This window comes from Atractosteus spatula, chromosome 17 (assembly GCF_055471065.1).
Source record: "Atractosteus spatula isolate fAtrSpa1 chromosome 17, fAtrSpa1.hap1, whole genome shotgun sequence".
Taxonomy (NCBI): domain Eukaryota; kingdom Metazoa; phylum Chordata; class Actinopteri; order Semionotiformes; family Lepisosteidae; genus Atractosteus; species Atractosteus spatula.
This window is the reverse complement of record NC_142722.1, coordinates 4,231,477-4,253,670: the sequence shown is the minus strand read 5'-3', so window position 1 is coordinate 4,253,670 and position 22,194 is coordinate 4,231,477. Positions and strand designations below refer to the sequence as shown.

Below are 22,194 nucleotides of genomic sequence, written 5' to 3'. Positions count from 1 at the left end.
TCCACCACCACCAGTGTGCAGCCCCACCTGGATGATGCGCCAGTCCGCTCCCCACACACCAGCTCTCAGTGGGGAGGAGAGCAGAGTGATGGAGCCAGTTCAGAGATGGGGGTTATTAGGAGGCCATGACTGGTAAAGGCTGGGAGGGGAAATCTGGCCAGGACACCGGGGTAACACCCCAACTCCGGAGTGGGCTGGGGTGCACCTGGTGCTCCAGCGCCTCCTCTCGGGAGAGATAAGGAGAGCCCAGTGTGGATTCAAACCCCTAACAGAAGCGCTGCTCCCCCTTCCCCCGACAGGAGATCGAGACTTCGGAGCCCTGCAGCTGCATCCACTTCACCAGATACAGCATCATCATCGGCACCAACAAGTTCTACGAGATCGAGATGAAGCAGTTCGTGCTGGAAGGTGAGGAGGGAGGCAGGTCCCGGGCCTGACCTCTTGCTTTGGCTGTAGTGAGGTGTCCTGGCAGGAGCCCTCTAGCTGTGGCTGTAGCGAGGTGTCCTGGCAGGAGCAGACAGATGTGATGCCTGTTTCTGGGGAAGTTCCAAAGAAATGACGGCCAGCTCCGCTCTCCTCCGGCTTTAATTCCGTCTCTCCCTCTTTCTCTGCGGCGTCAGAGTTCCTGGACAAGAACGACGTGTCCCTGGCCTCTGCCATCTTCGCCGCCTCCTCACACAGCTTCCCCATCGCCATCATGCAGGTCAACAACACAGCGCAGAAGGAGGAATATCTCCTCTGTTTCCACGGTAACCGCCTCCTCGCATTCCTCTCTCTGCGTGTTGCTCTCAGCTGCGCGAAGCAGCGACTGCTAAACCCGTCACTGTCTTCTTAGTCCACACGTCCCATTTTCATCAATAACCGCTGTATCAGTAGTGTGTTGCAGGACAGTGTTTATTAATGGTCATTTGGCATCTCTGGCGCAGAGTTTGGCGTGTTTGTGGATTCCTATGGCAGGAGGAGCCGCACTGATGACATCAAGTGGAGCCGCCTGCCCCTGGCGTTCGGTGGGTCTCCCGTTGGCATGTCCTGCCCTCTCTGTCCCCTGTGTCCCATCTCTTCAGTTTGTGTCTCCCCCGTCTCCTGTCTCTTCAGCGTGTGTCCCCCGTCTCCCGTCTCTTCAGCGTGTCTCCCCCGTCTCCCGTCTCTTCAATTTGTGTCTCCCCCGTCTCCCGTCTCTTCAGTGTGTCTCCCGTCTCTTCAGCGTGTGTCTCCCCCGTCTCCCGTCTCTTCAGCGTGTGTCTCCCGTCTCTTCAGTTTGTGTGTCCCCCGTCTCCCGTCTCTTCAGTTTGTGTGTCCCCCGTCTCCCGTCTCTTCAGCGTGTGTCTACCCTGTCTCCCGTCTCTTCAGTGTGTGTGTCCCCTGTGTCCTGTGTCTTCAGTGTCCAGAAGGTGCCAATCCAGAAGCACTGATCAGGTCGCTGAGCCGTGTACCATGTGTAACAGATCTGTCTTCTCTGCCTCAGCCTACAGGGAGCCCTACCTGTTTGTGACCCACTTCAACTCCCTGGAGGTGATAGAGATCCAGAGTCACCAAGCTCTGAGGTGAGGCAGTGTCCGCGTGTCGCTCAGTTTGAGAGGAGACGTGTGCCTGCGTGTGTGAGGTGTGCATGAAACCCGTTCAGACACAGGCCAGTGGAAAGAGCTGAGCTGTGTCACAGTCTCCATTTCATCTCTCAAGGCATCTCTTATTGTACTGGCTCGTTGCTACTGTGGCAACAAGACTGATAATACGCCCGGGTCTCAGCCCTCGTCCAGCAGGTTTCATAGGCATCATCTTCTTAAAGGCCTGAAACAATCAATTAAACAGGTGGCCTGTTCAGTTTCTTTAGCTTATCCATCCACCCACTTTTTGAACCACTTTATCCAGTTCAGGATCTTGGGGGAGCAGGAGTCTATCCCAGCAAGCACTGGGTGCGAGGCAGGGTACACCCTTGAATGGATGCCAGTCCATCAAGGGGGAGATAGACACACACACCCACGTCAGGGCCAGTTTTCCCAGAAATCAGTTACCCAACCATGTCTTTGGACAGTGGGAGGAAACTCCACACAGACAGCACCCCAGAGGTTGAACCCAGGGCCTCAGTGCTCCACCATGCTGCCCTTTAGAGTGATTATTCTGAGCAAAACCAGAATATCCTTCAGCCCTCCTGGACCGGTTCCTTTCACCGAAGCACTTCTGATTGAGCAGGAGTTCCTGGTGATTTAGCGTGACCTCTAAGGGGCTCGTGCGGATCAGGGCCGGAGAGCCTGTTCGCAGCGAGAGGTTCCAGTCTTGTGCCGTGAGGAAGTGAAGGAGCAGAGCTAAAGGCTTCGCTCTACAGAGACACACAGACAGGTCTGTTTTAGCACAGCACGCATACATCTCCTGTGGTTGACTTATCATCCCACTGCATGAGCGTCTGCTTCTGGCCCTGCCCTCCCCGTGCACACGGCTCAGCTCTGCGGCTGTCCCCTCCTCTCCGCGCTCCTGGTTTCCCAGTCGCAGCTCGCGGTACTGCGGCGTTCGCTCCGCCTGCTCCTGCCTTTCTGCCGGTGGGTGACCTGTCCCCTCTGCCCATGTGTTCGCAGCTCTCCGGGCCACACCCACCTGGACATCCCCAACCCGCGCTACCTGGGCCCGGCCATCTCCGCGGGCGCTATCTACCTGGCCTCCTCCTACCAGAACAAGCTGAGGGTCATCTGCTGCAAGGGCAACCTGGTGAAGGAGTCTAGCGAGCTGCAGAGGACCGGCTCCAGCCGCAGGTACGGCAGGCCACACCACGCCTGCCCCTCCCAACACACCCCACACTGTCCCACCACACCTGTCACAACCCGCCACACCCTGCCCCACCACGCCTGCCATACCCCACCACGCCCCTCCACACCCTGCCCCACCACACCCCTCTACACCCCACCACGCCCCTCCACACCTGTCACACCCCTCCACAACCCGCCAAGCCCCACCACGCCCCTCCACACCCCTCTACACCCCATCATGCCCCTCCACACCCTGCCCCACCACACCCCTCTACACCCCACCACGCCCCTCCACACCTGTCACACCCCATCATGCCCCTCCACACCCTGCCCCACCACACCCCTCTACACCCCACCACGCCCCTCCACACCTGTCACACCCCTCCACAACCCGCCAAGCCCCACCACACCCCTCCACACCTGTCACACCCCACCATGCCCCTCCACACCCTGCCCCACCACACCCCTCTACACCCCACCACGCCCCTCCACACCCCTCTACACCCCATCATGCCCCTCCACACCCTGCCCCACCACACCCCTCTACACCCCACCACGCCCCTCCACACCTGTCACACCCCACCATGCCCCTCCACACCCTGCCCCACCACACCCCTCTACACCCCACCACGCCCCTCCACACCTGTCACACCCCTCCACAACCCGCCAAGCCCCACCACACCCCTCCACACCTGTCACACCCCACCATGCCCCTCCACACCCTGCCCCACCACACCCCTCTACACCCCACCACGCCCCTCCACACCTGTCACACCCCATCATGCCCCTCCACACCCTGCCCCACCACACCCCTCTACACCCCACCACGCCCCTCCACACCTGTCACACCCCTCCACAACCCGCCAAGCCCCACCACACCCCTCCACACCCCTCTACACCCCATCATGCCCCTCCACACCCTGCCCCACCACACCCCTCTACACCCCACCACGCCCCTCCACACCTGTCACACCCCTCCACAACCCGCCAAGCCCCACCACACCCCTCCACACCCCTCTACACCCCATCATGCCCCTCCACACCCTGCCCCACCACACCCCTCTACACCCCACCACGCCCCTCCACACCCTGCCCCACCACACCCCTCTACACCCCACCACGCCCCTCCACACCTGTCACACCCCTCCACAACCCGCCAAGCCCCACCACACCCCTCCACACCCCTCTACACCCCACCATGCCCCTCCACACCCTGCCCCACCACACCCCTCTACACCCCACCACGCCCCTCCACACCGCCTCCTCTTCCAAGCCGCAGCCATCCCAGCCCCTGACTCTCTTCCTCTCTCTGTTCCTCCTCCTCCTCCAGCAGCCCCAATAAAAGAGGCCCCCCCTCCTACAACGAGCACATCTCCAAGCGGCTGGCCTCAGGCCCGGGACAGCCCGAGCTGCTGCACCGCGAGCCCAGCACGCCACACCGCTACCGCGAGGGCCGCACGGAGTTCCGCCGCGACAAGTCGCCGGCGCGGCCGCTGGACCGCGAGAAGTCGCCCGGCCGCATGCTGGACAGCCGCAGGGAGAGGTCCCCGGGCCGGATGTTCGAGGACAGGGGCCGCCTGCACACGGGCTCCGTCCGCACCCCCCTCACCCCCGTCAACAAGGTAGGGCAGCCCGGGCCCACGGGGAGCCCCTCTCCTGCTTCCCCCTCTGCCCCAGCGAGGCGGTGCAAATCATCCCTGCGTTCTGCCCCGGGGCGAAACGCCCAGCTCCAGACCGCAGTCCTGTTCGATCCTCCCTGAGCCAGTGCATCACAGCTCACGTCCATGGTGACACTGCAGCTGATGGGCTGGAGGCCTGCCTGCGCTGCAGCTCTGACTGCTGACTAACCCTGCCGCTTCTCCCCCTCTTCCCAAACAGGTGTGGGATCAGTCTTCTGTGTGAGCGCCCCCCGCTGGCCCAGCACCCCGACCCCAGAATCACAGATCCGAGCCACAGATGTTCAGCATTACTGCATACGCTACAAGCACACCCTGGATACAACCCGCAGGCCAGCCTAAAGCAGCGCAAAGCCGTCCCATCCATTTGTATCCCTTTTCTTTTTCTACCAGGTACTTAAGTACTTTATCTCCCAGAATGCCAAGCTGGCCCTGGAGCGCCCGCTCCTGTGTGTCCCGCAAGGACACTAAGCACTTCATCAGTATTTTCCAGGTCAGAAACACTGTTTCCTGCCCTGCCCTGCGCTGTCCTGTCCTCCTGGGGTGCACAGGTGTGCTTAAGTACTTGATCTAAAAATACTGTACATAGATACTAACATTTTTATAGTTACAAAAGGGAATACTAAGCTGGAAAAGCTGTCTATTTTTATGAAAAGAGCATTTCTAATCTGTAGCGTCCTGCTAGTGTTGCACTGTATTCCTGTTCCTAGAAAGCCGAGCAACCCCAGTCACATGAGCATTAACAGGTTCTCTCTCTCCTCGCTGCTGAGGGTAGAGCAGAGAGAAGCGCAGGATCTGTTTTTCACTGCGGACCGGTCTCTCCACCAGGTGGCGACACGGTCCGTCTGCACTGACCACCTCCAGCACAAGGCAAGAGCGAAGTTCATGGGTTGTGTTAGAAACTTTGGCGTGTAATGTAATTAAAATAGTGTATTTTTTGAGAGAAACGTTTTTGGAAGCAGCACAGTAAAAACCAACATTTCCATATATTTTCATTTCCGTCCACTGAGACCAAGCAGTAAAATACAAACAGAAGTAGAGCTATTTTTGGAGTTCCTGCAGCTTTAACATCCAGGTGTCAAGTTTTTTTGTTCTGTGCAGTGAAAATTAAATTCCAATAACTATCAGGGTTTGGCTTGAAGTGTTATTGCTGCTACTGTAAAAGTTCTCTTTACATTGTGTGATTTGAGTGCTGAAGTAATACAGCAAGTTTCAATACTAAAAAACTAAACATTTCAGTGTCAAAATGCACTTGTAAAGTCACACTATCAAGCATGTATACTTTCCAACAGATTTTTAGCTTTTTCTCACTGTTTCTGTTAGTTTTTTTTCCATTTCCTTTTCTCTGTTGTGAATTCACTTGTTGGACCGTGTGTGTAACTGGTGCATATTGACGTGATTGGCTTTCCTTAAGAGATTTTTTTAATGTTCAAGTACAATAAATGTATGACTCAGTCTCTGCTCTTTTTTTCTGAACTACACTGGCTGATCCTGACTGAACTGCCCAAAGTATTCCGCAACATCCATTTTAAACGTGTTTCCACAAATGCCTCTGCTCAAGAACATTTTGAATATATAACACAAAAACAGAGCTGTCATTTCATGGCCCTTAATTACAAAGGTGGCACTGTAGGGCTCAGGATATTCGTATTATAACATTTCCGATCTGCACGGCTGTCCTTCAGTACCTTGCTGGGTAAAAATAAGGGATGAACTCCCAGCCCAGTGCCCGGTAAAAACATCCTTCACAGTTATTCCCAAGGGGAAAGCGTGTGAAGTGTTGTGGTGGATACTGCAGTGCTGACCAGGTGTTGCTGCTGCCACCAGTGCGGGGAGCTCAGTGGAAACACCGGTGGCTGGTGGTCGTTATTCCTGTAGTATTCTGAGGCAGAAATGGAAACCAGAATGCTGTGGTGCGTTCCAATGGAAAGCCATACAACAGCTACTGTCCAGTATGTCCACTACAGATGAGAGCACGGGGAGGTGCTTGGAACTACACAACAGACACATTGAGCACGGAGGAACTGCATGGTTTTACCAGCCATCTGTGCTTGCTGTACATGTGGGCAATGTCATTTTAAACACTTTTTCACAAGTGACCCCTCCCCTGAAGCCATGTCCAGCTGGTGCGAGAGTGGGATCACAGGGAGCAGGAAGAGAAGACCACACGATGTCGATATATGACAGTTTTATTCTTGATGCATTAAAACTGGATGCCACATGTCAATATAAAGCTGGTCCATTAGGAATACATGCTTGTGATTCTGAGCGGTGAGGTTTCAAATAATTGTTTAAACAGTCAAAGAAAAAAAAAATATCAACTTCAGACCTGCTCCTGATGTGTATAATTCTAAAGTCAAATAAAATCACATCTGGTCAGGCTGTAGTAGATCTAGATTGTTCTGAAATGCCCAATGTTTCTGCTGTTTTTGAATATACAAAAGGATCTTTAATCCTAACCATCTTCAGAGCTGCTTATATTAAACAGGTGTAAACTACACTATCTTATAAAAATGTGCAATATTTAACTTAAGATTTAAACCATGACTCTATGGAAATATATCTAGACAAAACCCAAGGCAGTGATTCCTCCACACACTTGGAAAAACACACCTCAACATTTAATTCTACAGTCGTCGCAAAAAAAAAACACAACCCAGTGCATTCAGCTGAAGGAGCGCATGTCATCACCCCCAGCTGGCTCCTCAGAAAAGCCCGATCTCACAGTTTGTACGCTGCAGGCTGCAGGCTTGATGCTGCCTCAGCTGGAGGCTGAAGAGGCCGATGTGTTTCTGTCAAGAGTGACTGGCAAGGGGAACTAGCAGAGCTCGACACTCGAGAGCAAGTGTGTGAGAGAGAGAGACGAAACAACATGGGCAAGCTGCTCTGACGTTTAGTATGTTCCCTGCTCACACGCTGCAGGTCTCCAGTATTCTGGTTAGTGAGACAAGCACCTTGCTGTCACGTGCTGTTTAACTGAAGCTAATCTCCACTGTCAAGCTGTAGGCGATTACGAACAGAGCCTGTGCTTGAGTACGAAGAGCTGCTCTTGGCTCTGCACATCTCTTTCTCTCTGCCCTCTCTAACAGCCGGCTGAGCGTTCCTGACAGGCCTCGCTCACGGGACGCTGGGGGGCGCCCTGTGCCCCACGACCGCAGCTGGCACCTCACACGAGGACAGGAGCCTCCGCCCCTGCGGCCGAGCTGGCATGGCCCCAGTACGGCATCCCCCCCCCAGAGCTGTACCGCTGCTGGCCGAACGGAGCAGGCTCGCCTCTGAGCTTCCCTCGGCCACGAATCAGCCCCTTCGCCCGCCAGCAGGAACAGAAACATTAAACCCTAAAAGCAGCCTGTGTGCAACGTCCTGTGCTCACGATGCACTTGTCCACCTCCAGCAGGAAAGCAGCCCTGCGCTTGGGCTCCAGCAGGACTTCTGCCTCTTTCAACACCTCCTTTCACTTCTTCTGTTATACAGCAACAGGGAGGTGGGGAAGAACAGGAAAAGGTTTTCCTTTCTGCCAGGAGAAGAAACAGTGTGCTTCTTTTCCCCAGGGAATAAACCTTGACCTGCAGCTCCCTACTCCGACTGCAGCAGGGGAAAAGAGCAGGATTCATGCAAAGCAGAGGGATGGACCTCGGCCCCCCCATCGAGCCCATGGTGGTGAACAGGAGCCCCTGAGGGGTGCTGTGCTGTGGCCCTGGGGGGTGGGGGGTAGTGTAGGAGCCCGCAGGACTGTGTCCCAGCCAGGAGCAACCCTGGCCTCTCAGTTCAGTGACACTGAGCTTCAGGTGTGTGAGAGACTGGGGCCAGAGAATGGCTTCCTGGGCCACAGTCTCTCCCAGAAGAGATTCCACAACAACTGATTTAACAGACATGCTTGCAGGGAAACTAGAGGGATTCCTTGACTTCTGAGCGCCCACTGAATACCCAACCGCATCTCCATGAAGCAAGGCACAGATCAGCCACGCAACCAAGCCAGAGCAGGAGACCCTGGTGGCCCAGAGAGCTGGAATCTTTCTGCTCAGCCCCCTCCAAGAAATCTCCCCCCCCACCTTCCACACCCAGACAGAAGCAATTATTTCCCCATGGCACCATGGGTGATATGTTAGCACCTCTCTACCTTTATCATCACCTTCAGAAGAAGAAGAGAGGATTTTTTATTTAACATCCAACATTATTTAACATAAAATACATCTCTGAACATCACCCACTAGAGGGCACTAAAGGGCTTAAATAAATGCAAACCTGGACGTCTGTGCTGCTGCAAATTCAGTCATGGCCGGTCCTTCAAAACCACCTCTTACAAGTTCACATGATGGTATGAAAAAAAACAAAGCCATAAAGCTGTCGGAACGCAAACGTCTCTTCTGACAGTCCCATCTTCCACCCTCGCGCCCCCCAGGACAGCCCACGCAGGCTGGGGGGGACAAGGGCGCAGCCTGGCAGACAGACTGACCAGGGACCCCGGGACAGGATCACTGGGGAAAAGGTGCACGTGAGAAAGAGACAGCAGTAGAAGAGTCCGTACAGAGAAAGATTCAGACATGGCCGCCAGGCGGGTCCCCTCTGCGCTCCAGCTCCGGCTCCTGCTCATATGGGCTTGTACAGCAGTGTGGTGACAAACTTCTTCTTGTAGCGGTGAGTGGCGCTGAGCACCATCACGCCGTCCTGAGACACACAGAGGAGAGGGGGTCAGATGGGACTGGCTGCGCAACAGCTCTCGAGCTCTGCTGTCAGACCAGTGGCACAGGACCAAATATAAACACAGGACCAGCTCTACAGGCGTGCAGCCCTTCCCCTGATGGACAGCCCTACAGCTGTGCAGGTATACAGGTGTGCAGCCCTTCCCTTAATGGACAGGGTGTACAGGTATACAGGTATTCAGGTATTCAGGTGTGCAGCCCTTCCCTTGATGGACAGGGCGTACAGGTGTGCAGGTATACAGGTGTGCAGCCCTTCCCTTGTTGGACAGGGTGTACAGGTGTGCAGGTATACAGGTGTGCAGCCCTTCCGTTGATGGACAGGGCGTACAGGTGTGCAGGTATACAGGTGTGCAGCCCTTCCCTTGTTGGACAGGGTGTACAGGTGTGCAGGTATACAGGTGTGCAGCCCTTCCGTTGATGGACAGGGCGTACAGGTGTGCAGCCCTTCCCTTGATGGACAGGGCGTACAGGTGTGCAGCCCTTCCCTTGATGGACAGGGCGTACAGGTGTGCAGGTATACAGGTGTGCAGCCCTTCCCTTGTTGGACAGGGTGTACAGGTGTGCAGGTATACAGGTGTGCAGCCCTTCCGTTGATGGACAGGGCGTACAGGTGTGCAGCCCTTCCCTTGATGGACAGGGCGTACAGGTGTGCAGCCCTTCCCTTGATGGACAGGGCGTACAGGTGTGCAGGTGTACAGGTGTGCAGCCCTTCCCTTGATGGACAGGGCGTACAGGTGTGCAGCCCTTCCCTTGATGGACAGGGCGTACAGGTGTGCAGGTGTACAGGTGTGCAGCCCTTCCCTTGTTGGACAGGGTGTACAGGTGTGCAGGTATACAGGTGTGCAGCCCTTCCGTTGATGGACAGGGCGTACAGGTGTGCAGCCCTTCCCTTGATGGACAGGGCGTACAGGTGTGCAGGTATACAGGTGTGCAGCCCTTCCGTTGATGGACAGGGCGTACAGGTGTGCAGCCCTTCCCTTGATGGACAGGGCGTACAGGTGTGCAGGTGTACAGGTGTGCAGCCCTTCCCTTGATGGACAGGGCGTACAGGTGTGCAGGTGTACATGTGTGCAGCCCTTCCCTTGATGGACAGGGCGTACAGGTGTGCAGGTGTGCAGCCCTTCCCTTGATGGACAGGGCATACAGGTGTGCAGGTATACAGGTGTGCAGCCCTTCCCTTGATGGACAGGGCGTACAGGTGTGCAGGTGTACAGGTGTGCAGCCCTTCCCTTGTTGGACAGGGTGTACAGGTGTGCAGGTATACAGGTGTGCAGCCCTTCCGTTGATGGACAGGGCGTACAGGTGTGCAGCCCTTCCCTTGATGGACAGGGCGTACAGGTGTGCAGGTGTACAGGTGTGCAGCCCTTCCCTTGATGGACAGGGCGTACAGGTGTGCAGCCCTTCCCTTGATGGACAGGGCGTACAGGTGTGCAGGTGTACAGGTGTGCAGCCCTTCCCTTGATGGACAGGGTGTACAGGTGTGCAGGTGTACAGGTGTGCAGCCCTTACCTTGATGGACAGGGCGTACAGGTGTGCAGCCCTTACCTTGATGGACAGGCGTACAGGTGTACAGGTATACAGGTGTGCAGCCCTTCCCTTGATGGACAGGGCGTACAGGTGTACAGGTGTGCAGCCCTTCCCTTGATGGACAGGGCGTACAGGTGTGCAGGTATACAGGTGTGCAGCCCTTACCTTGATGGACAGGGCGTACAGGTGGTTCAGCATCACGTGGTTGGGCTCTGGCAGCAGGGCAGGATCACACTGTCCAGGGAAGACCAAGGGAAGAAGTTGGCTGAAGAAAAACTGATGATTCCAAGGTGTTGTTTTGAAACTGGATGAGTCGAAAGTAAGCTCTGTGCCCTTATTTCCTCTCTAGGTGATGTGACACTATATTCACACAACTTCAGGGTGTGCAGGTGTCTACTTTCTACTGCAAGTCAAATTTTCTCAAGTCGAGGAAAGTCTGTATTATAACATGTTCATGCACAGAGAGCAGGATTAGACAGTATCTTGCTACCAGGAAAGTGAAACAGTAACACGAGTCCACTGGGTGGCGCTGTACTCACAGAGATGCCAGTGTCCTTGTTCAGGATGACCTGCAGCAGGTGGGGAGGCAGGATGGGGGGAGACTTGAAGCGCTCCTCGGTCTTAGAGACATAGGCGTCCTGGTGGTAGGGACCAGGGGGGGAGCTGGACAGGTCTGCACAGAAAAGACAGCACCGCCACTACAGACTGACACAGCAACACCCACACTGGGCCACCCAGCACTGCACCCTGCAGCTCCCAGCTCCCAGCTGGCAGCCCACTGACGCTCAGCAGTGTGAGCCTGGTCAGTACCTGGATGGGAGACTCCTGGGAAAGCTGAGACTGCTGCTGGAAGAGGTGTTAGTGGGGCCAGCAGGGGGCGCTCACCCTGTAGTCTGTGTGGGTTCTAATGCCCCAGTATAGTGACGGGACACTACACTGTAAAAAGGAGCTGTCCTTTGGATGAGATGTAAAGCCGAGGTCCTGAAGGCCATTAAAATCCTCAGGGTGTTTTTCTCGAAAAAGAGTAGGGGTGTAACCCCAGTGTCCTGGCCAAATTACCCCTTGGCCTTTACCAGTCATGGCCTCCTAATAACCCCCATCTCTGAATTGGCTCCATCACTCTGCTCTCCTCCCCACTGAGAGCTGGTGTGTGGGGAGAGGACTGGCGCATCATCCAGGTGGGGCTGCACACTGGTGGCAGTAGTGGGATTTCTCAATACCTGTAAAGAGCTTTGAGTGGAGTGTCCAGAAAAGCGCTATAGAAGTGTGAGGAATTGTAAAAGGAGCACGGTCCTGTCAGCACCTAGTCAGCTAGTAGCTTCACCTGAGAATCGAAGGACTGGCTGCTAAATCTCGGCAGAGTTTACATTGCAGTTAAACGATAGCAACAAAATTCAAAACCAATCAGGCAACATGCTGACAACCCTGAAGCACTGTTTTTAGGGCGCAGTGTGGGGTGCAGCACACGCAGCCTCACCTGACACATCGGAAGACTTCAGAGAGTCCACCAGCAGTGCGTCGAACACTTCGAAGTCGGTCTTCTTCACCTGGATCAGGTTGTTCACGGTGCCCAGCTGGTTCGTCACCACGGGCTGTGGGAGCACACGCAGAATCGGGACCGGGTGAGAAAGAGACCCAGGCGCACAAACCGGCCCTCGCACCCGGGCCTCACAGCGCCTCCCTGTGGGCACGAGGCGTCACTGCCAGGCTCACCTCGGAGGGGTCGTGGGTCCACTGCCCGTCCACGTAGAACTTGTACTGGTGCTCGCCCTCCGGCAGGTCCACTATGGCTACGAAGTTGTTCTGACTGCAGGAGGGAGAGCAGGGCGAGTTAGAGAGGGCTGGGGGAGCTGACGAGGTTCCCAGCCCTGGACCTGCAGGAGTACTGACTCTGCTGGGTTTTGTTCTAACTGAGCTCTTAAACACAGGGTCACTGATTTCAGGTTTCTATCGGGGGGGATCTGTTAATCTGCCTACAGCTCGAACGGGGCTGGTAATGGTATCGGCCCTGTGCCGGTTTCTGAGCTCCAGACACCGAGGGGCTGCCCCACTAGGGAGCACCGCCGAGCCAGAGACACCGAGCCGCTCGCCCCACTAGGGAGCACCGCCGAGCCAGAGACACCGAGCCGCTCCCCCAGCTAGGGAGCGCCGCCGAGCCAGAGACACCGAGCGGCTCCCCAGATAGGGAGCGCCGCCGAGCCAGAGACACCGAGCGGCTCCCCAGATAGGGAGCGCCGCCGAGCCAGAGACACCGAGCGGCTCACCCACTAGGGAGCGCGGCCGAGCCAGAGACACCGAGCGGCTCACTCACTAGGGAGCGCCGCCGAGCCAGAGACACCGAGCGGCTCCCCAGATAGAGAGCGCCACCGAGCCAGAGACACCGAGCAGCTCATCCACTAGGGAGCGCCGCCGAGCCAGAGACACCGAGCGGCTCCCCAGATAGGGAGTGCCGCCGAGCCAGAGACACCGAGCGGCTCCCCCGCTAGGGAGCGCCGCCGAGCCAGAGACACCGAGCGGCTCCCCAGATAGGGAGCGCCGCCGAGCCAGAGACACCGAGCGGCTCACCCACTAGGGAGCGCGGCCGAGCCAGAGACACCGAGCGGCTCACTCACTAGGGAGCGCCGCCGAGCCAGAGACACCGAGCGGCTCCCCAGATAGGGAGCGCCGCCGAGCCAGAGACACCGAGCGGCTCCCCAGATAGGGAGCACCGCCGAGCCAGAGACACCGAGCGGCTCCCCAGATAGGGAGCGCCGCCGAGCCAGAGACACCGAGCGGCTCCCCAGATAGGGAGCGCCGCCGAGCCAGAGACACCGAGCGGCTCCCCAGATAGGGAGCGCCCCCGAGCCAGAGAAACCGAGCGGCTCACCTGCTAGGGAGTGCCGCCGAGCCAGAGACACCGAGCGGCTCCCCAGCTAGGGAGCGCCGCCGAGCCAGAGACACCGAGCGGCTCCCCCGCTAGGGAGCGCCGCCGAGCCAGAGACACCGAGCGGCTCCCCCGCTAGGGAGCGCCGCCGAGCCAGAGACACCGAGCGGCTCCCCAGATAGGGAGCGCCGCCGAGCCAGAGACACCGAGCGGCTCCCCAGATAGGGAGCGCCGCCGAGCCAGAGACACCGAGCGGCTCCGCCGCTAGGGAGCGCCGCCGAGCCAGAGACACCGAGCGGCTCCGCCGCTAGGGAGCGCCGCCGAGCCAGAGACACCGAGCCGCTCGCCCCACTAGAGCCAGAGACGGAACCGAGCGGCTCCCCCGCTAGGGAGCGCCGCCGAGCCAGAGACACCGAGCGGCTCCCCAGATAGGGAGCGCCGCCGAGCCAGAGACACCGAGCGGCTCCCCAGATAGGGAGCGCCGCCGAGCCAGAGACACCGAGCGGCTCCCCAGATAGGGAGCGCCGCCGAGCCGGAGACACCGAGCGGCTCCCCCGCTAGGGAGCGCCGCCGAGCCGGAGACACCGAGCCGCTCGCCCCACTAGAGCCGGAGACACCGAGCCGCTCGCCCCACTAGAGCCAGAGACGGAACCGAGCGGCTCCCCCGCTAGGGAGCGCCGCCGAGCCAGAGACACCGAGCGGCTCCCCCTGCTAGGGAGCGCAGCCGAGCCAGAGTCCTGTGGGCTGGGTCTGTGGGAAACAGCTCCCCAGGAGAAGGAGATGTGTGACTCTCAGGTGTGAATGAAGAAAGGGGTCAAATAAAAGTCTCAACAAGCAAGAAGCTGTGATGATGATGAAGCTGTGAATCAGCGCTGGATATGTGGAGCTCAGATGAGTGACTTCCTGAGGGACCAGGGCTGGGACCCAGAGAGCAGTGAAAGAGCAAGAGGAGCTGTGAACCCCATGAAACCCGCCCTCCCCAAACCCTGCCCCCCACTGCCCCGCAGCCCCCACCTCCGGGTCAGGGGGATCTTCGAGACCCAGTTGTTGAAGGAGCCAGACACAAAGACGTCCTTGCCGGCGCCGGTCCAGCGGAACACGGTGGGCCGGGCCTGAGTCGGGGCCTTGTCGCTGACCTCCAGGTCCTGCCGCCAAGCCAGGAACTCCTCCTTCTCCAGCGGAGCCTGGCAGACATGCAGAAAGGAGCTATATAAACGTCCTGGGCTCCCCTGGGGATTGTCGACAGAGCAGCTCCACCCCACTCAGCTCCTTCTGCGGCAGACAAACACGACCTACAGCCCTCGGCTCCGTCCTGCTGGCCAAAGCATTTCAAGCTTGGCTGCTATTTTAGATCTCCTTTCCCCCCGAAGCTGATCCTAGGAAACGACCCCACCACCCAGCAAAACGAACCAAAAGTCGAGAGCTGTTTTCTCCGGGATCTGTGTGCTGCTCCGGCCCGACAGAACAAGAGCTCTGATCCACAACCCGCCCCGGCCGCAGGCCCGGACCCTACCTTCATGTCCTCCCCGTGGAAGATGTCCGCATCCTCAGGGCTGTCCATCAGGATCTTGGGGCGCTCCCCATCCTTGGTGCCCCGGCGATGCCCCTTCTCGCCCTGGCGCTCCAGCCCGGCCCGCTCGCTGCTCGTGTTCCCCATGGCGCTGCCCGGCTCCACGCGGCGGCACCACTCCCTCACTGCAACAAGGAGGCACAGCTGTACAGGACCATCCCCGGCAGCCAGCAGCACCCCAGAACTGCAGCCCCGTGCCCCCTGTGCCCCCACCAGCCATCCGACCGCAGTGACCGAAAACAGCCCTAACAACACCGCTACTCTGGGCCCCTTGCTGTAGTTTTTTGGGGTTCAGGGGTTCAGCCAGTACAGCCCGACCTGGAGCCCCGCGGTTCTGAAAAGCGCTGCAGGCCCTTTTCTCAGGAGGGCAAGGTCTCATCCTGAAAGAGTGACAGCGCCGCCTGCTGGTCAGAAACGAGAATCTTCTCGCAGACGAGCAACAGCCGTCTCTCGGACCTGGACCAGACCAGAGCCCAGCCGAGCTGAGCCCCTCTCCAGGAGCCGCTCAGCTCCAACACGGGACCCCCGCCCAGCTGAGCTTGCTCTGAGTCCAGACACGACGACGGGAACAGTCTCTCCTCTCCACTCTGAAGTGACCGATTGCTGTGTATTCAGATTCTTCTACTGATCTAAATGAGTATACAGAGGTGTCCCATCCAACAGATGTTCCTACCAGACCGATCCAGATACCTGTATACCCCAATCAGATGCCCTGGAATAACAAAGACATTCGCTGAAAGTGTAAAAGCACAGTCCGTTGCCTTTTAATCAGGTGACGGAGGACTGTATAAAAAAAAATCAAAGTACAACTGGGAGAAAACTATTAAACTGGCAAAACAGGAATTTCAAGGACAAATGAGAAAAACAGCTTGGAGGTGACTCGAGGCACATGTGGCAAGACATTCAGGCCATCATGAACTACACAGGCAACACCAGCGGTATTTCCTCCACTGAGACATCTCTACCGGATGAGCTGAACAGCTTTAACTCCTGTTCTGAGGCTCGGAACACCGAGCTGCTGTCAAGGTTCCCAGTGAACCAGGAGCCTGTGTTTAGAGAGCTGTAACACATGAGGCGTGGAGAACTTTCAAGAGAGTGAAAACCCGCAAAGCAGCCGGCCCAGATGGGGTCTCCCCTCATGTCCTTAAAACCTGTGCAGGTCAGCTGTCTCCTGTACAAACAGACATTTTTAGCCTCTCTCTGTCCCTGTCAGTCGTACCAGACCGCCTCAAGAAAAGCACAATTGTGCCACTGCCCAAGAAGACCAAGGTCACTTGCTTGGACGATTACCGCCCAGTGCTCTCCCTTCAGTGGTCATGAAGCGCCTGGGAAGACTAGTATTGTCCTATATAAACTGCTCTATCCCAGACTCCCTTGTCACTTCAGCTTGCTTGCTGCCCGAGTAGGTCAGCTGATGATGCCATATCTCTAGCACTACATACTGCCCTCAAACAGGCTGTTCAATTCAATTCAACTGTATTTGTCATCATACTCACACGGGTGCACAGTATAGTGAAAAGTGTTTCTCATTAGTCACTCAGGTGCAGTATATATATATAGAACAGCAGACAAGACAGTAACACCATAACAATAACAGTGTAATAACAATAACAGTGTAATCAAGACTGTGCAAATACGCAAACAGAGAAAAGAATACAACAGAACAAAAACAGTGCAAAAGTAGTTCGGGGAACAGTGCAAAAATATGGTGATTAATAAATAGTACAACTAGTACAGTTTTAAGTACAATTTCGGCTTACATTCAGTTGTCGTGTATGCAGTGGTGTAGGAGTACAGTCATTGTGGGTACAGGGAGAAGGGAGGAGAGATCACAGTATGATGGGAGGGAGTGGGGGCGTCACCAGCTTGACGGCTCTGGGGAAGAAGCTATTTCGGAGTCTAGTTGTGTGCGACTGGAGCGTCCGGAACCTTCTACCAGATGGTAGGGGGACAAACAAGTTATGACTGGGGTGAGTGGGGTCAGACATAGTTTCGGTGGCTTTTGTCAGACTGCTGGTGTTGTCGATTTCCTGGATGGATGGTAAGGCGCTGCCGACGATGTGTGGGGCAGTTCTGACCGCCCGCTGCAGGGCCTTGCGGTCGGATGCGGTGCAGTTGCTGTACCAGACTGTGATGCAGCTGGTCAGTGTGCTCTCTACCGTACATCTGTAGAAGTTGGTGAGGATCTGTGGATGCAGGCGGATTTTCTTCAGTCTTTTCAGGAAGTACAGCCGCTGTTGTGCCTTCTTGATGAGACTGGAGGTGTGGAGTGCCCATGTGAGGTCCTTAGAGATGTGAACACCTAGGAACTTGAAGTTCTTCACCATCTCCACCGCAGACCCTTCGATGTAGATGGGGGAGTGGACTTTTCCTTGTCTCCTGAAGTCAACAATCAGCTCTTTGGTTTTGCTGATGTTGAGTCATAACTTGTTGGTTCGGCACCAGCCTGCAAGTTGTTTTATCTCCTCCCTGTAGGCAGCCTCATCGTTGTCACTGATCAGGCCCACGACTGTGGAATCGTCAGCAGACTTGATGATGGTGTTTGTGCTGAACTTGGCAGTATAGTCGTGGGTGAACAGGGAGTAAAGCAGTGGGCTGAGCACACAGCCTTGAGGGGCACCGGTGTGAAGGGTGAGCGTGTTGGAGGTGAGGTTGCCAATCCTGACAGTCTGGGGTCTGCCGGGGAGGAAGTCTAGGATCCAGCTTCAGAGGGTGGTATCTAGACCCAGAGCCCTGAGCTTGGTAGCAGGTTTTATGGGTATGATGGTGTTAAATGCTGAGCTAAAGTCAATGAACAGCATTCTCGTAGAGGTGTTCCTTTTATCCAGGTGGGTTAGTGTGTTAGTTATTAGGGAACCTCTGTTGAGATGCTGTTTATAGAATACAGTTCAGCCTTTAATACAATTGGTCCCACCAAACTGGTGCCAGAACTTGTCAATCTGGGCTCATGCAACTGGATACTGGATTTCCTGACAGGCAGACCTCAGGTGGTGAAAACTGGCAACAATCTCTCCTCGACGGTGATCCTAAACACCGGAGCTCCCCAAGACTGCTGTCTCAGTCCTAGGCTGGACTCCTTGCTCACCTCCGACTGGTTCAGGGACTTACAGCAGCAACCACGTTAAGTTTGCAGATGGCGCCACAGTTATCGAGCTAATCAGAAACAATGGTGAGCCCACGTACACAAATGAGACAAAACTCACTGTGGACTTCAGGAGACCCAGAGGGAGATTCGCCCCAGTCGGCATCGAGGGCACAGCAGGGGAAACCGTCAGCTGCTTCAGGTTCCTCGGTCTGGAGATCTCCCACTGGGCTCGGTCTCCCAACACCGTAGCCAGTATGAAGCAGTGCAGGCGCTGTTGTTCCTTTCGCGGTGCTTGAAGACATGCGGTTTGGGGAAGCAGCCACTCATAATTTACCGCGGCACCATAGAAAGTGTGCTCAGTGGCATCAGCGTGCGGTACAGCAACACTACCACACATGACAAACATGCACTGCAAAGGGTTGTGGCAACGGCACAAAGGGGATTATAGGATGTGATTGACCATCAATCGGTGAGATTCACACCTTCCGCTGCCTCAACAAAGCCCGATCCATCATTCAGGATCCCAACCACAGACTGTTCTCCCCCCTGCGCTCTGGCCAGCAGGACGGCACTGTTGAGGCTCAGACCAGCAGGCTTGAGAGCTGCTTCTACCCACTGCTCTGCCTCAGACTCAACGCACCTCTGCACTTTCTCCGTGGGCTACCAGGTTTTTTTTTTTTAGTAGTAGTGTTCTGGTTGTTACTATTTATTGTGTACGATGTTGTAATGTACCGTCTACACTGGGTGGTGCCGCCTGTCGTGGTGTGGTGTCTGCTGGGCTGTGCTGAGAGAGCTGAGAGATCAGCGCGATTAACAGGTCTAATGTCCACAAGGCAACAAACTCCTGTACTCCTGACAAGCCCCAAACTCCGCTCGTCAACAGCGATTGTATTCCATTACAGAAACAACACGAGAAAAAACACAGGTACTAGAAAGTCGAACTTGTAAGAAAAAATGTTGTTTTTTTAGATATATACACACCCTTACTGCAATGTAAAACACAACCCGTTTGCACACAGCTGTTTTTGTAATTGTACGCCCGTGGCTGAACTGTGCGGGATACTCCACTCGCCCACAGCCCTGGGGTGAGAAACAGGGCAGGTTCGCCTCGCAGCGCCCACCGAGCAGCGAGCTGATGGCAAGGCCCAGCTAAGCGATACGCCATCGCTACCGACACCGGTACCGGCTCTGATGCACCAACAACTACAGCCAGATTCCGGGATACTGTCGGAAGCAGTGGATACGTTAACTTAGTGTTTACATACATACAGCGCCAAAAGACTCAAACTAATAACTTTCGACTTGCATTTCATTTAGCACCTAATATTCCGCTTGCACGCTTATGTGACCACAACAGCGAAGTCAGATGATGTTTACAAGCAGTGTGTATTTACCTAATCAATAGCATGTTGACCGACATGAACTCAACCACAGCGATTTAAAAGAGTTGCGGTGTTAGAGAGGAGATTATACTCTCGCATCTTACCTCCGTTTCGGAAATTTTCCTACTCCCGCTGTGGAGCTGCAGCCCTACTTCTTCATGTCTCCGTACATATGTATACGAGTAACCTTCAGCGCCATTAATCCGGCCACACCTCCTCTTCCGCCTGGCGCCGGCCGGACTTCCGGTACGGCAGCCCGCCTGGGACAGGCACTAGGAAGGATGTCGCCTTTCTGTTACCCCTGTGATACTATTACTAGTAATAGATGTGTTACACTTCTATAGCGCTTTTCTGGACACTCCACTCCGAGGTCTTTACAGTAATGGGGATCCCCACACACCAGCTCTCAGCGGGGAGGACAGCAGAGTGAGAGAACAGCAGTACAGGCTGAATCATCACGCCTATCCCACAGATTGGTGAATTAAATCGCAAGTACAGACTGGAACTCACAACGTCTTATACTGTAGATACAGTTTAAGCCATCTACGTACCTCCAAACTCGCTATGACACTCATATATACACTCTCTCACTTTTTCTGTTATCGTGAGAAGCTATTCCTAGAATCATCGTATACATATATAAGCTCTATTTTTCACCGATATGGGGGCCCCACCGTGAGGCAGGGCGATCAAAAAATTAGTTAAAACTCATAATGTTCCTCTCCACGGAAATCTTTAGTAAAAGGCGAAAGATTTATACGATCTGAAGAGAAACCAGAGTGTACTGTAGAGTATCCTGAGCGCAGAGGAGCCCATCTTGAGTACCTGTGGACCGGCTCAGGGTTGTGCCACCGGCTCCCACAAGGTCGAAGGCCTACGTGCGAACACCAGCAAGGCAACGACTGCACTCCACAATCCACAACTGTGCATATTGCAGGAAGGACTTAAAAGCTGTTATATTGTATAAAGAACGGCATTTTCTGTAGCGCAATGCAATGTGGGTGTATTATGCAAATACGGAGCTGGCGGGTGTCGGGACTGCGCACAGCCGCCAGGACTCGCGAGGCGCCACGAAGCCCCAGCGAGAGACCCGCAGCCGCGTGTGTGGCTGTGGAATGCGGGTCCCGCCTGAGAGCTGATGGCAATGCCCCCAGGAAATGATTTTTTATTTTCTTCGTCGCTTTTTATCATGTGTAATCGCCGTGAGTGAGTGGGTGGTGCAGCGTGCTGCTCTATCAGCTCTCCCCTGTGAACACGGTTCGCACGGGCGAGAGTTTAATTGCTCATCGAATTTACTGTGTCAAGACTCTTGTTGCGGACAGTTAAGAAAAAATAATATAGATGCTACTTGTATCTTTTGCTAATACAGCCCAGAAATGTTACAGCATTTGTTTTGCACACATCCGGTTGTTAAAACATTCTGGATTCATCTGCAAAATGACATAAAGAAGCCTTTAAATATTGACACTTCTTTTGGAGAAATATATGTGATCTTTCTTTTCAGCCCCATTGAAAAAAGTACAAATGTCATTTGACTTCAACATTACACCAGCCCGGTATTGTATCAATAAATAAATAAATGTCTTATCTTTATTTACCTCGTTTAACGTAACTGTACTCCTGATGACGGTATATGTTCTTTTGTGTGTATTGTATGTAGGCATAGTTTTTTTGTTAAAAAGTTTTTAAAAAAAATAAAAAGGCCAAGAAAATGCATGAGAAAATGCCAGATGGCCCTGCGTGTGCTGCAGTGCCCATGCCCACAGGCCGGAGGCGTGCGCGGCGCCTGTCACAGGCGTGTGTAAGCCCGCCACGCGCTTCGGAAGAGAGTGAGAGGAGGGTGAGTGCAGGAGGAAGAGTGGGGGTGTGCTGGCGGACAGCTGGGAGAGGAGGGCTACACTGACCAAAATCAGCCTTGTCAAAGCAAATCAAATACAACTAATATAAAACCTACAGCCATTTACAATACAGACACATCATCAGCCAGACCACCCTGCAGCTCCCAGCTGGCAGCCCCACTGAAGCCCAGCAGTGTGAGCCTGGTCAGTACCTGGGGGGGAGACTCCTGGGAAAGCTGAGGCTGCTGCTGGAAGAGGTGTTAGTGGGGCCAGCAGGGGGCGCTCACCCTGCGGTCTGTGTGGGTCCTAAAGCCCCAGTATAGTGACGGGGACACTATACTGTAAACAGGTGCCGTCCTTCGGATGAGACGTAAAACCGAGGTCCTGACTCTCTGTGGTCATTAAAAATCCCAGGGTGTTTCTCGTAAAGAGTAGGGGTGTAACACCAGTGTCCTGGCCCCATTTCCCCCTGGTCTTTACCAGTCATGGCCTCCTAATAACCCCCATCTCTGAACTGGCTCCATCACTCTGCTCTCCTCCCACTGAGAGCTGGTGTGTGGGGAGCAGACTGGTGCATCATCCAGGTGGGGCTGCACACTGGTGGGGGTGGAGGGGATCCCCATTACCTGTAAAGTTCTTTGAGTGGAGTATCCAGAAAAGTGCTCTATAAGTGTAAGCAATTATTATTAATTATTATTATAATGCATTCCCATTCAGTTAACATTTACACTCTCAATCAGCTGAGAACTACACCGACAGGGGGAACTGACACCTTTCAACGGGCTCAATAGCATCATGAAACTCCGAGGAAG

At 55.2% G+C, this 22,194-nt stretch overlaps 2 protein-coding genes and 1 non-coding gene across 3 annotated transcripts in view; 1 reads left to right on the top strand and 2 right to left on the bottom strand.

The window, feature by feature from the left end:
• The window catches only part of citb (citron rho-interacting serine/threonine kinase b), a 77,142-nt gene extending 71,273 nt beyond the window's left edge, over nt 1-5,869 (top strand). Inside the window, exons 44-50 of the mRNA XM_088936051.1 lie at nt 300-408; nt 621-749; nt 927-1,007; nt 1,466-1,544; nt 2,571-2,744; nt 4,069-4,360; nt 4,617-5,869. Of these exons, the coding sequence (XP_088792177.1) occupies nt 300-408; nt 621-749; nt 927-1,007; nt 1,466-1,544; nt 2,571-2,744; nt 4,069-4,360; nt 4,617-4,640 (888 nt within the window). The 3' untranslated portion in view covers nt 4,641-5,869. The remainder of the gene's footprint in view (nt 1-299; nt 409-620; nt 750-926; nt 1,008-1,465; nt 1,545-2,570; nt 2,745-4,068; nt 4,361-4,616) is intronic.
• Nucleotides 5,870-6,585: 716 nt separating this feature from the next.
• Nucleotides 6,586-20,133, bottom strand: prkab1a (protein kinase, AMP-activated, beta 1 non-catalytic subunit, a). Its single transcript, XM_088935457.1, has 8 exons — nt 19,649-20,133; nt 15,021-15,202; nt 14,522-14,691; nt 12,358-12,451; nt 12,122-12,236; nt 11,184-11,317; nt 10,810-10,878; nt 6,586-9,082 (listed from the first exon to the last, which is right to left on the bottom strand). The coding sequence occupies exons 2-8, from the start codon at nt 15,162-15,164 to the stop codon at nt 9,005-9,007; spliced, it is 804 nt and encodes a 267-aa protein (XP_088791583.1). The 5' UTR covers nt 15,165-15,202; nt 19,649-20,133; the 3' UTR covers nt 6,586-9,004.
• A 77-nt stretch (nt 20,134-20,210) lies between these two features.
• On the bottom strand, nt 20,211-20,327 carry LOC148818859 (U5 spliceosomal RNA). Its single transcript, XR_016094366.1, has one exon. It is a non-coding gene; the product is annotated as a U5 spliceosomal RNA (small nuclear RNA).
• Between the last annotated feature and the right edge of the window lie 1,867 nt (nt 20,328-22,194).